This window comes from Dama dama, chromosome 8 (genome assembly GCF_033118175.1).
Source record: "Dama dama isolate Ldn47 chromosome 8, ASM3311817v1, whole genome shotgun sequence".
Taxonomy (NCBI): Eukaryota; Metazoa; Chordata; class Mammalia; order Artiodactyla; family Cervidae; genus Dama; species Dama dama.
This window is the reverse complement of record NC_083688.1, coordinates 2,484,416-2,500,320: the sequence shown is the minus strand read 5'-3', so window position 1 is coordinate 2,500,320 and position 15,905 is coordinate 2,484,416. Positions and strand designations below refer to the sequence as shown.

Here is a 15,905-nt window from a genome sequence, read left to right as displayed (position 1 = left end):
CCAGCATGTGTAAAGACCCAGAGGCGGGAGGGCACGGTGTTGCTTCTCATGGCAGCTCTGGGCTCATCTGACGATGCGCCTGCCTGTCGCTTCTCCATGCCCTGTTCTACTCACTTGAAGGCCAACACCGTGGAACAGGATGGTAGAAATCACTTCAAGGACTCACTTCTCAGATCAATGTTTGAATGTTCCATCTTTGGGTGGTCGAGGAAGAGGCTTGAGCTGGAGCAGAATGGATGGGACTTGGAGTTCAAAGTTGGGTTCAGAGTTCAACTGTGCTGCGAATTGTGTGTTTTGGGACAGGCTCTTCACCCTCTAAGCCTCAGGCTCCCTGTAAGAAGGGTCTTTAACGTGCAGAGGTTTAGTGATTGAGTCAGGGTAAAGAAGATATTGGGCTTCCCAGGTCGTAAAGAATCCACCTGCCAACACAGGAGACATAGAGATATGAGCTTGACCCCTGGGTCAGGAAGATCCCCTGGAGGAGGGCACGGCAACCCACTCCAATATTGCTTGCCTGGAGAATCCCCATGGATGGAGGAGCCTGGCAGGCTACAGTCCCCGTGGTTGTAAAGAATAGGACACAAATGAAGCAGCTTGGCACGCATGCAAAGAAGATGTTTAACAGATGTAGTCATTTGGAAATGACGGAAGAAGGCCTAAAAGCAAGGGCCTGTCCAAATTTGTGGCTCTCCCTAGAATGACCCAGCATGGCCCTGGTTAGGCTTATGAAACTCTCAGCCTTTACTTCCTGTCCCAAGACTCCCCCCACCAAAACGGTGCCTGGCAGGGGGTTGAGGAATGTTGATTCATGATAACTGGCACTTAAAACATGCCAGGCACTGCTCTCAGCTCTGTGGACTTGTTTCATCCTTGCGGTAACCCCATAAACTACTACCATCTCATTTTACAGAGGGAGAAACTGAGGCACAGAGCAGGTGAGTAACTTGTCCACAGCCACACAGTAAATTGATAGAGCCTGGCCCTGCATCCCCTGCTTGTAACCACACTGCCATACCGCCCGGCTGGCCTGCACGAGAGAGGCCCCGAGAAGGTACTAGAAGCAACCAGGGTTCTGCTGACCAAGAAGAAGGCTGTCTGGGCAGCCAGTGGGACACTCTGGCGCCCTGACGTCGGTGAAACCCACGCCCTTTTCGAGGAAGGCAAACCCACCCAGAATAATTGTTGAGCCAACAGGTAGCTTAAGCCGCCTGTAAGCCTGGAGGTGCCCAGGAGGGACGAGGCTGGGCAGCGTGCCGTCGCTGCTGGGATGGGTGAGAGTCACCGTTTCTGCCAGCTCTTTTTTTTTTTTTTGCTGTTGTTATTGTCATTATTGTTTGGGGGGAGGAGAGATGGGCCCTCTCAAGAATCTGCCTGTGCCTTTTAAAGGATTAATTTTCACCTGGAGCATCATGTGGAACTAATAACCACTCCCTTTCCTCTGTGCCGTCATGTTTTAATGCTGTCTTTCATTTCGCCATGAAGACACCTGATGGGAATGTTCTAGAAACTGCAGCCTGGGGGTGGGAATGGGGGACGCAAGGGAGAGGGCAGTTCATTCTTCTTGGCAGCAGAACTGGGCTCAGATGACGGGGAGGGCCACTGGGTGTGGGATCATGGGAGAGGCTTATTTTTTGCCCTGCTTCTTGAGACATTTATGGGTTTTTCACACTGGCATAAGCAAAAAGAATGAAAAAGAAATAATGGTGATAATAGCTAACATTTTACTGAGCATTTACTGCATGCTGACTTTATATGCATTAAGTCATTTAACCCTTAACCACCCTCCCAGGTAGATATTCTTTTTTTCTTTTAAGTCTTTATTGAATTTTTGTTATAATATTGCTCACTTTATGTTTTGTTTTTGTGGCCCAAGGCATGTGGGATCTTAACTCCCTTACCAGGGATTGAACCTGCACCCCCTGCATTGGAAGGCGAAGTCTTAACCTCTGGATCACCAGGAAAGTCCCTGGGGTAAATATTTTTATTAGTACCATTTCCAGATGAGGAACTGATGTGCAGAAAAGTAAATAAGGTAATGCAAAATTCAAACTACCAAATTTTAGAAGAGGTTGGCAATAGAAAGGAAAGTCCTACTGATGCTATAATGTGAATTTGAAAAACATGATACTTGGTGAAAGAAGCCAGGCACGAGGGATCACATATTGTATGATTCCGTTTATAGGAAATGTCCATAAAAGGCAAATCTATAGACACGGAAAGACAATTAGTGGTTGCCTGGGGCAGGAGGTGGAAACAGTAACAGTAAACTGCACGAGAGAGCTTCCTGGGAGAGATGACATCTCAAACTGATTGACAGTGGTAGTTGTGCAATTTGGCTAATGTACTAAAAACCATTGAAATGGGTGGATTACATGATATGTAAAAAATGCCTCAATAAAGTTATCAGACAAAGAAATGTAATTAAAACATGAAAACTTGATATTTATTGAATACCTCTTAGGTACTTCACAGGGATTTTTTCCAGTGCCAACAGCTCATTCAGTTGTTTACCTAAACTCATCTTTGTTGAGCACCTATTATGTGCCAACCATTATGTTGGGATATGGAGGTACAGTGTTGAACTTGACCTACTATTGGCATAAGATCCTTGACCTGATGGAAGGTATGGACTTGCAGCTGTTGGGGGTGAGGCGTTTGTCTGTCTCCACGAGCTCCCCCAGGGTTTCTGGAGCCCTTGCTTTGTTCACGGCTCTTTCCCCAGAATTAGCGCAAGGTCTGTGCTGAAGCAGGAGGTCAGTAAATGATCTTGGAACGTTTGGGTCTCTCCAGGCCCAGAACAGAGTTAGGTGTCCCCACCCTACCCGGCCCCTCCAGGAGGGCTTCACATCCTGATTCCAGGGCAATGCAGTTAGCAGGACAGATCTGTCTGAGAAAAGATGGCAGGGAACTACTCCCCAGGTGTGGCTTCTTGACCCTTTCTGTGAGTTAAGGCCCTTTGGGCATCTGGGGAAGCCTGTGAATCCATCTCATAATAATTTTTAAAATATTGCATTCAGACACCAGTGACAATTTTACTGAAATATAACTATCAAAATACTAAAAAAAATTTGTGATATAGTAACATGTTTATTAATACATTAAGTAAGATTTAGTGGTGAGTTGAATATGATCTTAAGAGTGTGGTAGCTTAAATGATACTTTGAGATATATAAAAACTGAAGGTGATGTGAAAATACCTGTGATTTCTCTTAGTAATAATATCACAGGGACTTCTTGTTGCCTGCAATCATGATCAAGGGAAATACTAAATACCATTCAGGGAAAGAGTTGGCCATGACTGAGAGACTGAACTGAACTGATTCAGGCACTAGTGAAAATAAAAATGTAAGTTTTGTCTATGTCATGGACTTTGCGGAATTCTCTCCTTAGCAATCCCCACCCCACCCTGGGGAATCCGGGAACTCCCGCTGTAAGGCAAAGGGCTTTGCTTCTTTAGGTTAGATAAACAAGAAAATCACCAAGAGAGGAGAGAACAAATACTGAAGAGCAGTGACCACATCTGGTTGGGTGAGGCAGAGAAAGATTTTAAGACAGGTGAGTTTCTGTTGGGGGTGTTGAAAAGGTGAGCCTATTTTTGGAAGGGAGCAAGGAGCTGGGGTTGAGGGAAGGAAACCTGGGGAGGGTTTGCTCTTGTGACTGAATCAAAAATAGCCAACTAACATCACAGCCACAACCTCACCCCAGAGCATTCCCAGGTCTCCTTTATGTCCCTTCTGTCTCTGAGAACACAAAGCCTTTGTCCCTCTGAGAAAGGGTACCTGCCCTCAAGCCTACATGCAAAGAGAGGAAACAAACACACTAAGTTAATCAGACAAAAATTTAATTGCAATTCAAAAAATGCAGCCAAAAGAATGTGGAACATGCCACATATCTGGTTAAATGCACAGTGCCAGCCGCAGGCGTTCAAATGTGGGGGTCACCTCCCCCCTGAGGTTTGTGGTGAGAAGCGACTGGGGAAACGGACAAGAGGCCAGCAGCATTGGGCAGGCAGGTTAGAGTGTGTATTTAGGGGTGGGTCACTGCTCCTCTGGTCTCAGTGACCTCTGTAATATCGAGATAACAAGTATGGCACCTGATATATACTTAGCATTCAATAATGGGAACTATTATCAGTATTCAAAAAATAATCAGATATGTTTGCAAACTGGTTTAAGAGACACCAGGTTTCCCTGGTGGCTCAGTGGTAAAGCATCTGCCTGCAATGCAGGAGACCAGGTTCGATCCCTGGGACGGGAAGATCCCCTGGAGAAGGGAAGGGCAACCCATTCCAGCATCCTTGCCTGCAGAATCCCATGGACAGAGGAGCCTGGCAGGCTACAGTCCATGGGGTCGCAAAGAGTCGGACACGACTGAGCGGACCAACACCTCAAGAGACACCAGGAGACTGGAGAACTTGTCTTTTTAGGGTGGTAAATCTGAAAACAGATTTGAATGAATGAATGAATGCGTCTTTGGGTCTGCGCCGCACTCTAGATCTGTTCTGCACTCAAGCTGCCCCCCACGCGGTTGATGAAATGGACGCCCACTCTGGGGCCAGCTGCTTCTCAGCCTGTGCGGTGGTGTGGAGGTGATCATTCGGGGCTGGGGATTGGTAGCAGCCCAGGCTGAGCTTGCAGGTGTCACATGCCGGAGGATCTCAGCTCAGTTTCCCTACGCAGAACCCCAGCATCCACGGGCGCACCTTTCGGCTGAGGACCAGCCGGCTCGGCATAGCCCAGGCCGATCTCGGGACGAGAGGCTGGGGCAAGCGGTGGAGGAGCCCTCCTGGGTCCACTGCGTGGGCGACGTGCCGGCGCAAGAGCGGCCTCATCCGGGGAAGGTCGATCGAGGCCGCGCCACGCTGGACTGGGGGTGGGGTGCGGATGCTCTGGTCCCCAGCCCTTCCAGACCGAAGTTCCCCTCACTCCGCGGGAATCGGGGACCGCGGGAGCTGGGGTGGCTGGAAGAAAAGGGTAGCCTCCTTGGCAAAGACCGCGGGGGAGGAGACTCCCTGGCGGGGGAAGCGAGTGCTGCCGAGGCCGCCGGTCCCTTTAAGAGGCCGGGCTGGCTCTGCGGCGATCCCACCTGACCGCCTGCCTGGTGCAGTTCTGTGGGCCGTGTCCCCGTGCGAAGGATCGGAGCCGGGCCGGGCCACAGGACCCAGCGCAGGGAGGGAGGGGTCGGGTCCAGAGCTGGGCGGGGCCTCCGGCTCCGGGAGCGCCGCAGAGGAAGGCGCGGTGGGCGGGGCGATGCCTGGGGGCGGGGCCTCCGGCTCCCGGAGAGCCGCAGTGGTGGGCGGGGCGGGGCCTGGGGCGGTGCCTCCGGCTCCGGGAGCGCCGCAGAGGAAGGCGCGGTGGGCGGGGCGCGTCTGGGGGCGGGGCCTATGTCTGCAGTGGGCGGGGCCCGCCGCAGAGGGGCCGTGCCCGCGGAGAGTCCTCGGAGCGCGGCTGCCGCGGCGCCACCACAGCGTCTCCGACAGTCCCCGGCGCCTGGGCTTGCGACCCTCGCTGCCCCGTGCGAGCCGCCGCGGCCTCCACTGCGGCCCGAGTCCCTTCACTCGCCGCGGCGCTCACACCGGGGGCGGCCCGGCTCGCCGTCACCGCGGAGGCCGCGTCTGGCGCGCATCTGGAACCGCCCGGCCGGCCGCGCTGGATCCCGCGCCCGCCCTGGCCCGGCCGCGCCGGGAGCCCTGCCCGGAGCTGGAGCCGCACCTGGAGCCGCGGGCCCTGGGCCCTGAGCCGCGCGGCCGGCGCATGGTGAACTCGCTGCTGTTCGGGGAGATGGCCTTGGCCTTCGGCTGCCCGCCGGGTGGCGGCGGCGGCGGGCCCGGGGGCTGCCCCGGCGGGGGCGGCGGCGGCGGCGGGGCCGGGCCCGGGCCGTCGCCGGTGACGGCGGCGCTGCGGGACGACCTGGGCTCCAACATCCACCTCCTCAAGGGGCTCAACGTGCGCTTCCGCTGCTTCCTGGCCAAGGTGCACGAACTGGAGCGGCGCAACCGGCTGCTGGAGAAGCAACTGGAGCAGCAGCAGAGCGAGCGCGAGCGGCGGCTGCGCTACAAGACCTTCTCCCGCGAGCAGGCCGTGCAGACCGGGCCGGAGCTGCTGCGGCCGCCGGCGCCCGGCGGCGGGCCGGGCAGCGGCGCGGCGGCCGGCGCCAACGCCAACCAAGCCGCGGCCCTGGGCGGCCTGCCCCCCGGTGGCGGCTCGCACCCGCAGTACTACGGCCGCCTGCCCGGGACCATCTGGAGCTACACGCAGGTGCGGCGCACGGGCGGCGGCGGCGTGGAGACCGTGCAGGGCCCCGGAGTGTCGTGGGTGCACCCCGACGGCGTGGGCGTGCAGATCGACACCATCACGCCCGAGATCCGCGCGCTCTACAACGTGCTCGCCAAGGTGAAGCGCGAGCGCGACGAGTACAAGCGGAGGTGAGTGGGGCCCCGCCCAGCCGCCCCGCGCTCCCGGTCGGGGGTCGGGGGTCGGGGGTCGTTCCGTTCTGGCGGCCCCGGAATGTGTGCCTTCCGGAGGGGCCGGGATACGGGGTCCTAGCAGCTGAGGCTGGAAGCTGTGTTTGCAGATTTGGAAAACTCGGTTTCTAGTTCCGTGGGGGACACCTCCGCTCCGTCACTGGACCAGGCACATTGTTTTCTAGGTGACATAATGACCGTAGGTGTTTTATGTGATGTCACCTAATCCTCATGGCAACACAAAGTGTGGGGCATTCTTATCTTCATTTTGTAGATGAGAAAACCGAGGCACGGATGCAAGTGACTTGCCTAAGGTGGCTTGGCTAATAGGTGGTGAAGCTGGGATGTGAGATACTCCTGGCCAGTCTGTCTTCCAACTTAGGTGTTTTCCCCAGGGATGTACAAAGTGGGCTCCCCTCTGTCAATGGGTGAAAAGAAACAACTCTTAAGTAATCCACTAACTTTCTGTTTTTCCTTAAATTAAAAAAAGATCAAGTGTTTCAGAGTGCTTGGGTCTGTCCGCTGAGGCCAGGGTCCGCTGTCTTGCTCCAGCTCTGTCATGTCCAGTTGGCTGGACTGGATAACCAGACCTACATCAGACCAGACACAAGTTTTAGAAACACCTCCCTTCACCTCTCTTCTCCCTACCCCCAATTCTCATGTTTTTTTTTTGGACCCCCAACAAACTCAGCCCTAAAGACTGAGTTATCTGCACAAGCAAAGATAACCTTAGGCTGGAAGACTGGACACTGAATGGACCCAGACCACCAGATTTGGCTGGATGCCTGCTGAACTGGCTAGCACATTTCTGCCCAGCCCAGATTCCCAGCTGGGAAATTGACATTGCCTCCTGCCCGCAACCTGGCTGACAGTTTTACCTAATCGGCCTTCTGATAAGAGGAGAGGGGTTTGTCTGTAGCATCTCAGGCTTGGAGGCGAGCAGGGCCCTCTGCTGTCCCAGGCATAGGCAACTCTGTGTTGGGAACTGTGGCTCTGACCCCCAGGGCTTGGAGGATGCCCTGAGAAGCATCTTTCCTTCCACTCCTGTGTCCTAGTGCTCACAAGAGAGCTGGCCATGGGTTTCCTCCCTTTTCTTCTCACCTGGGCGGGCTGGCCACTGGGCAGGATTCAAGTGCCACCTCCAGCACCTGCCAGTGAGAACCTCTGGCTGAGCTGAGTGGTCATTGAACTACCCGGAAGCCTGTTTACTTATCAGAGAAATGGGAATGATAAAATCCACCTACAGCTGTACAAGGGGCGAGTAGGCTGGTGATGCTTTTTGAAAGGCATGAAGTAATCAGATTGATGTTGTTAAAGATGAGAGACTCTTTGTCTCTCATCTGTGAGGGGGCAGTTGCCCAGAGTCTTGGGTCTCCCATGCAGGGCCTGGCTTCCTGGGGAAATGTCTTGGACCCCATGGGGAGACAAGCTACTCTCCTGGGCTGGTTGTCTCTCTGCAGGACTCGAGGATGGCCTGGTGTCTCGCCATGGGGAGGCTACCTCTCTGCCCTGTGTGGGCAGCTTCGTTGGGGTGCGGCAGGGGAACAGGCGCTTGCTCTTGATGGTGAAACTGGGAGGGCCCTTTGGTCTGCCACTGTTGGTGGTGTCGTCATGCCCCAGGCTTGCGGGGTGTTTGTTTTATTGTGTGTGTGTGTGCCTTTCGGACCTGGCTACTAAGGAGATGGAAACACCATGCCCAGTCCTAGAGGGAGATGGATTGGCATTGAGCAATGCCCAGTTCAAGCTGCACCCAGGGTGTGGGGTGTGATGTCAGCTTCTGGTGCTGCCCTGGAATGACATGGGCGCTGCTGAGACAGGTGGAGGCTGAGTGTGTCTCTCTTCCCGCCCTTGTGGGGGGGCGTATGCACCTTCTCTTCCCCCATTTTTTTTTTTTTGTGTGTGTGAACTGGGGAGATGCATCTTTTCTGAGGTTGATTCAGGACTCAAGTTGGATTTTTGCCAAAGCACGTCTGCCTTCTCCTTTGAGCGAGCCTCGGTTTCCCTGTCTGTAAAGATGAGAAGAGGGTGGGCTAGAACTCTAGTCCCTGAAGTCCCAGGCTGCCTTAGAGATGCCTTAGACATTCCTTGAACGTTAAATAAAAATTCATATTTAAAAAAATGTCAAATGGTCTTGAAAATATGCTCACTCACTTTTGAGTTCTTACGGTTAACTCTCGGAAGTCTACCTAACACTGATTTGTTAAAAAATGTCAAATGGTCATGAAAATATGCTCACTCACTTTTGAGTTCTTACTGTTAACTCTTGGAAGTCGACGTAACATTGATTTGTTGGTTCAGAGTCAAGTTAGAGCCACCCCTGCCTTCTCTTCGTCGGAAGAATATTCTGAGATCACAAAGCAGAGTGCTAAGAGCTGATCCCGTTTGTAGCTACTGATCTGTGTGAGTCAGGGTTTCCCTGATGCTCTGTAGCCCAAACCGGAGAGAGAATTAAACCGAGGGGGACTGTCAACCATAACCCTAGTTCTGAGTGTTAACAGACCAAAATGGGCTCATCAACCTCAGGCCTGGTAACTGTTTTCTCACTGAGCCGACAGTACAGATTTATACAAATAGCGTTCTGCATTTATTTGTTTCTTTATTTGGGTTTCTCCTAAGAATTTTCTTTTGGGAAGAGGGCAGGCATATGATCAACTTTTTTGAAAAGCGTTAAGAATGACTGGACTAGATGATCTCAAAGAGTCTTCCCAGCCTTGACAATATGTAAATCTGAGTTTGAACTCCCAGCCCACTTCTGATCTCTTGTTCATAAGAGAATGAGACCAAGGTGTTTACCTGGGCTCTTGGCCACTGAAGACTTCAGATCCTTCCAGGATGTCTAGCATGGGGTCGTAAGAGGTGACCAAAGGAAAGAGCCTGTCCTGGGGAAGGAGAGTTTCCAGAGTTTCCCCTACCCACCTGGAGGAACTTGCAGCCTTGGAGGTGCTCTCTGCCTCTCCAGAGGGCAGCCTGGGTTGTGTAGCTCAGTGTTCTCCAAGCTGAGAACTTTTGGGGTTCTACCGCCATGAGCTGCGGCCATAGTCATGTATCACCATCTATATTACTATTTTTGTAAAATATTTTAAACAGCTTTGTTGTTGTTGTTCAGTTGCTAAGTTGTGTCTGACTCTTTGCGACCCCATGGACTGCAGCACGCCAGGATTCCCTGGCCTTCACCATCTCCCAGAGTTTGCTCAGATTCATGTCCATTGAGTGGGTGATGCCATCCAACCATCTCATCCTCTGTCGCCCCCTTCTCCTCCCACCTTCAATCTTTCACAGCATCAGTGTCTTTTCCAATGAGTTGGCTCTTCACATCAGGTGGCCAGCGTATTGGAACTCCAGCTTCAGCATCAGTCCTTCTAATGAATATTCAGAATTGATTTCTTTTAGGATTGACTAGTTTGATCTCCTTGCAGTCCAAGGGACTCTCAAGAGTCTTCTCCAACACCACAGCTCAAAAGTGTCAATTCTTCAGTGCCCAGCCTTCTTTATGGTCCAACTCTTACATCCATACATGACTACTGGAAAAACCAAAGCTTTAACTAGATGGACCTTTGTCAGCAAAGTGATGTCTCTGCTTTTTAACATGCTGTCTAGGTTTGTCATAGCTTTTCTTCCAAGGAGCAAGCGTCCTTTAATTTCATGGCTGCAGTGATTTTGGACCCCAGGAAAATAAAATCTGCCATTGCTTCCACTTTTCCCCCTTCTATTTGCCATGAAGTGATGGGACCAGAGATGCTGTGATCTTAGTTTTTTGAACATTAAATTTTCAGCCAGCTTTATTGAGGTATAATTTGCATATCACAAAATCCTCCCATTTTACACATACAGTTCAGTGATTTTTAGTCAACCCACCGAGCTGTGCAGCTACCAGCACAATCCGGTTTCAGAACACTCACATCATCTCAAGATCTTCCTTGCACCTCTGCAGTGAATCCCCACTTCTGCTCCAGACCAGGCAACCACCGATCTGCTTTCTGTTTCTGTAGACTTTTCATATAAATGGGGTCAGGCGGTACGTCGGCTTTTGTGCCTGGCTTCTTTCGCTCAGATGATGATTGTGAGATTCATCCATGCTGTAGCTTAGACCAGCAGTGCATCCCTTTATAACGCTGAATAATATTCCAACATGTGTGTAGAGCACAGTGTGTTTACCCACTCACATGGTCAATAAAATGTGAATTTAAAAAGTCACCTTTTGTGTACTCCCGCACACCATCTCGTGTGCATCAGTGGTACCAGGATCTGTGTTTTGGAAACGCCTGCCCAAACCAGAGCCCCTGGCCTGGGACGCCTGGGCTCACCCTGTTCACTCCTGCTTTGCTTTCCCCTGGGCCCAATCAGCTCCGCGCTCTTTACCATGAGGGAAGTGTGGTCACTGAAACCGTAGCTGGCAAGGTTGTCAAGCGTTGATTTGGAAACCAAAACAAACATCGGCACCCTGTCGCACGCGGTGTCACCGAAATATCCTGTTCTGAGTTTGCAGGCTGGGGGCCTTTCCCTGGGAGATTCTTGCTGAGTCTAGCTGAGCTTTAGACAGGCAGAGTTTTCAGAATGGGCGTCCTAGGGACCCAGACTCCAGGTCTGCCCCTGCTGTGAGGCACCGCGTAGCCTCGGGCCAGTCGCTGCTCTTTGTGAGCCGTAGGTCTTCCTACACCCACCAGGCTTCCTGTAGGCCATCCCTCCCAGCTCGCTCTGCGTTTCTGTCTGAGACTTGGAGGGGTCCAGGTCGGGGCTGCTCTTTCTGCCTCCTGGGGTAGCAGAGTGGCCTTCCTCTGGCCCGGGCGCCCCCTCTCCGGCCCCGGCCCAGCGTGGCTGGAGCCAGCTGGTTTTGTTCCCAGCCTTGCCCGCTGCTGTCTGTGCCCCTGACTCCAGTCTGCCTGGGAGTCTTGGTTTGTTTTCACTGGAGCTCTGTTTGAGGTCCTGGAGGACCACGGTGATCCTTCAGCCTGGTGGTTTTCAGGTGGGCTCTTTGGAGCCCTGGGATCTGGAGCAGGGCGCTGTGAGGCGATCTGGGGAACAGTTGGGGGCAGACCAGAGGATTTCGCCCCCATCAACCACAGCAGCTCCATTTTCATGGCTCTCAAATTGATATTCTGAGGGAGATTCGTTTGGAAACCAAGGGTTTTACAGTTTAGCAGAAAAGAAAGAAATGGCTGATTCAGCGGAATACTTTCTTTCTTTTTTTTTTTTTTTTTATTTTTTAGAGACAGGGAAACTGAGGCTGAGAGGGAGCTGACCCACAAAGACAGGCAGAACATCCATCCGTCGTGGAAAGTTTTGTTTCCTGCCCCGAGGCGATGCCTGCACTATTTGCCTTCTTTCGGGGCTTGGCAGAATGCTCTCCACCTTTTTATGTGTCTGCCTTTAAGCATTTTTTAAAAAGCCACTTTCGGGGATGGGAGGGACTTTTGCAACAGCTATTTCTGATCTTGAGCCGGAAGGGGCTGGGCTGTCAGCCTGAACGCAGAGCTCCAGAAAGGGGCTGGTGGGGTGGGGGTGGGCCCGCTGGACTGTCCCTGTCTCTTTGCCATCACGCCCCAGGAGGCCCTTGGGCAGGAGGGTGCTGGTCCCCAAGTGCCCCCAAAGCCACAAGACTACCCCGGAAAGCTGGTCAGAGGGCTTCTTTCTCTGCACTTTCATTGTTTCTGAAGCCGCTGCGGATACAGCTTCTTTATTTCTGATTGTCCCAGTGGGGGAGGGGGCAGCTTTGGCTGGAGGAAGCGTGGATCAAATCCCAGCTCTCCCAGCCTCTGGGTGACTGTGGGCAGCTGCTTGGCCTCTCTGAGCTGCCTGGCCCACTGCTATCTGTGAAAGAGGGAGACTCACTCCCCTAGGGGTCGGAACGGGGTAAGTCAGCTCCTGGGTTAAGCACACGAGGCTCCCGGGACATCCCCCATCCCAGAGCGCCCCCCACCCCATCCCTGCCGCGATATCTGTTCCTTTCATTTTACAAGGGTTTCTCGGCAAGGCGCTGGACGCCGGGCACATCCATTTCAGGACACGTTGTCGCTCTCTGTCCCCTGGAAGGCGCCAGAGACGGGGCTGCGGGCGGAGGGAGAAAGGACTGATTCTTTGTCCAGCATCTAGGGAGGCTGTGCTTCCTACTCTTCGGGGTTGATTTGTGTCCGCGGAAATCTCCGGCCACCCCCTGCCCTTTCTCCCAGCCTCCTTTAAAAGAAACACACAGAGCCCGTTCCATTTAGCTCCTTCGCCTTCCAGCATCTCTTGGTTTGGCTGGCAGGCTCTCTGGGGACATATTTGGGAAGGATTTTCAGAGCTTTATGCTAGAAGGAAGGGAATGAGGTCCCAGAAAAGTAAAGGAAGCAGGAAGCAGGGAGACAGCTGACGCTGAAGATTCCTTCTCCCAGGAATTCGAGGCGGGGCTTCACACACACACACACACACACACACACACACACGCACACGCGCACGCGCATGCACACATGCGCTGTCAGGCTCTCTCTCCAAGCCCGTGCCTGCATGCCCACACGTGTTGGGGTTTGAAGGACACAGAAGGGTAGACCCAGAGCTTGCGCATGTCCTTTGCTGCCAGGAGATGCATGGACTTCCAGGGGAATTGATCTGAACCGCGCCATGAGTCAGTGAGAGCGGAGGCCGTGGACGTCGCCCGCGGAGCCTGGCTTTTGATCCCATCGACCTGCTGCTGCCGGGCGCTCGGGTGACTCCCCAGGGCGCAGATGGCTGCGGGCGCATGGCAGGGAGGGAGGCAGCCCTGTCGTTCCTGGGCTCTCCGCTGACCTTCCGTCGGGCACAGCACCCTTTGCCCTGAACTGTGGTTGCCTGGGACGTGTCTGCCCCTTGCACCGACTGGAAGCTCTGCAGGGGCCGGCTCCGGGTCTGCCCTCTTCATCTTGTTCACACAGAGCCCGGTCAGGGTCTGGCCGGAGTCCATGCTGAGCCTGTGTCTGTGTGGTGAGGAGGCCCTGTGCCTGGCTGCCGCGTGCTGGTAGGCTCCAGTGCGTCTGCGTGGACACGGGTGACCGATGCACATGGACTCTGTATCTGGCAGACGTGCTGCTTGTGGAGCAAACGGTCAGGACCTGGAGTCAGGAGGCCAGGACTCTGGTCCTGACACATCATTTCAACAAGTTTGAATGAATGAAAAACCGTCTTCTGATGCCAAATGCTAGGCCCCCAGCGCAGGAGTTAAAAACTGGGCTATCCGTTTGCCTCCCTGAGTCTCAGCTTCCTCATCCAGAAAGGGGGGTTGCTGAGATCTGTGTCCTGACACTGTAGGGCCGTCCACGGGCTCACGTGGTTACAGCACGTTGTAGACCGTGAGGTTCCAAGAGTTACATGGCCAGATTTCACAGGGCGGAAGGGTGGGTGCCCCAGCGGGTGGGTGGTGCCAGCTTTGTGAGGTGGGCAGAAGTCAAGAACCAGGCTGGGCCCCGGGGAGAGGGTGGTCCCTGACCTTGCTGGCCGCGTCTGGGGGTGGTGCAGTCTCTGGGCGTGGCTGGCCATGAGGTGCTCAGAAGATTCTAGGTCAGAAAGGAGGCTGGTGAAGGTTGCTGGTGCTGCTACCTGCCTGCCAGGGCAGCACCCTCCAATCCCCAGTGGGCACCCGTGCTTGGCTTCCTGGGCAGGATGTGGTTTTTTACTCTAGTTCTTGGTACAAGAGCAGTTGTCATTCAGTACTAAGCCTGGCAAATGCCTCTGGTTCCCTCCAGGGGCTGTGGCCTGGCTGAGCCCCCCTGGGTGTGGCAGGAGGCCGCTAGAGCTGCCCAGGGGTCTGGGGGCACCCTGGGCATGGTCCTGGCTAGCCTGTGCTGTGGGCTAAGCTTCCCGTTGCCCACCTGGCAGTGGGGACCACGGCAAGACTGGTGTCTCTGTAACTTTCCTACAGTGACCTGGATTCTGTGATGCTGTTTCATCTCTTGTACCTTGATGAATTGCTCTGTAAAATGGGGATAAAGTTTCTTATGGGTTCAGCTTCCCAGGGTTGATATAAAAATCAATTGAAACCGTGGGATGTGGAAACATTGACCAAAAGGTTTAAAATAAATCATAATGAGTTAATTGCCGTCATTGACTGAGTTCCTACTACGTGCTAAGCCTTGTGATGATTCTTTAAATAAGCGAGATTTATTTATTAGAGCCATCCCAAGAAGTGGGAATTGATTATTGTTCATTTTGCGGATGAGAGGTTCAGAAGGGTGAAGACGTCTGCCCCAGATCTCAAAGGAGGGCAGCCTGGGTCTCCAGACCCCAAGTTCAGGCCCCTCCCCGGGGAAGACGCAGGCTGGAAGATGCCGCCTGTAGGCTGGTGAAGCTGGCAAAGGGTGGCGGAGGAGGGGGGAAGCAGGCTGTGGTGTGGGTCTCCCTGGCGCCTGACACAATATTGCCGCGGCGGGTGGCAGAACAGGAGGTGGCTGCCACGCAGGGAAGACTTCCTACTGTGACTTTAGAGTAATTATTTTCTTGCGAAGCCAATGAATCACTGCCAGGGGCAAGCAGATGAGCCTCCCGGGTGGCCTTGGAGGGCAGTCCAGCCCCGCTGCTCGCTGAGGACGGGCTCTGGGTAGGGGAGAGTTCCTGGTTGGCATATCCAGGTGGGTGGGGAAGGGGGGAAGGAGAGTGAGCTGGGAACACGAATCGTTACCTGCCGAGCACTTTCCCTGTGATCTGATGTAAACCTTGTGACCACCCTCCACAGGATCAGAGAGGAAAGTTCACTTGCCGAGCCAGGGCAGGGTGTGGGGCTGACACTCTGAGTTCATGCTCCTTTTGTCCTGCCCAGCACCTGAGGGCCCCCCAGGCAGTGGTCAGGCCCCCCTCTCCCCCAGCCTGATGACAAGCGGGAGAGAGCAGCGGGCATTCCGGCGGCCGGAGGGAAGCCGGCCTCTGCCCTGGGCTCAGGTCTGACTTCTGCTTTCGGTGGGTGCTGTGAACTTTGCCAGGGAATGGGGAACTTCTTACAGTCATCCCATGTCTCTTGGTGGGGAAGATGAGACTGCTGGGTATGGGTGTCCGAGAAGCCGGAGTTCTGTTCTCTGGACAGTGGCTGGGCACCCACCTCATGCCAGGCCCCATGCTGGGCACTGGGGTGAAGCATGCACAGCCCCTGCCCTCAGGAACCCAGGGTCTGGGGAACCAGGCAAATGGGACAATACCACGTGACAAATCCCTGCCCCGATAGTGCCTGTGCAGAATGCGGGCACAGTCAACAGCAATTAATTAGTTAAAAAATATTTCTATACCGTTTACATGTTGCCAGGAGCTATTCAAAGCAGTTTAATTCGTAGAACCTCACAATAACCCTATGAGTTGCATACTATCAGTGACCCATTTTAGAGATGCTAAAACTGAGACCCTGAGGGCCAACACAGGAAGCAGCAAGTCAAGATTCAAACCCAGGAAGTCAGTCTCCAGACCCAACCTCTTACCCTTTGTGGTACCCAGGAAGGGGCATATCAAT

General features: G+C 53.8%; 1 protein-coding gene across 1 annotated transcript in view; it reads left to right on the top strand.

The window, feature by feature from the left end:
- Positions 1-5,753: 5,753 nt before the first annotated feature.
- The window catches only part of IFFO2 (intermediate filament family orphan 2), a 47,251-nt gene continuing 37,099 nt past the window's right edge, over positions 5,754-15,905 (top strand). Inside the window, exon 1 of the mRNA XM_061148032.1 lies at positions 5,754-6,424. Coding sequence (XP_061004015.1) covers positions 5,754-6,424 — 671 coding nt within the window. The remainder of the gene's footprint in view (positions 6,425-15,905) is intronic.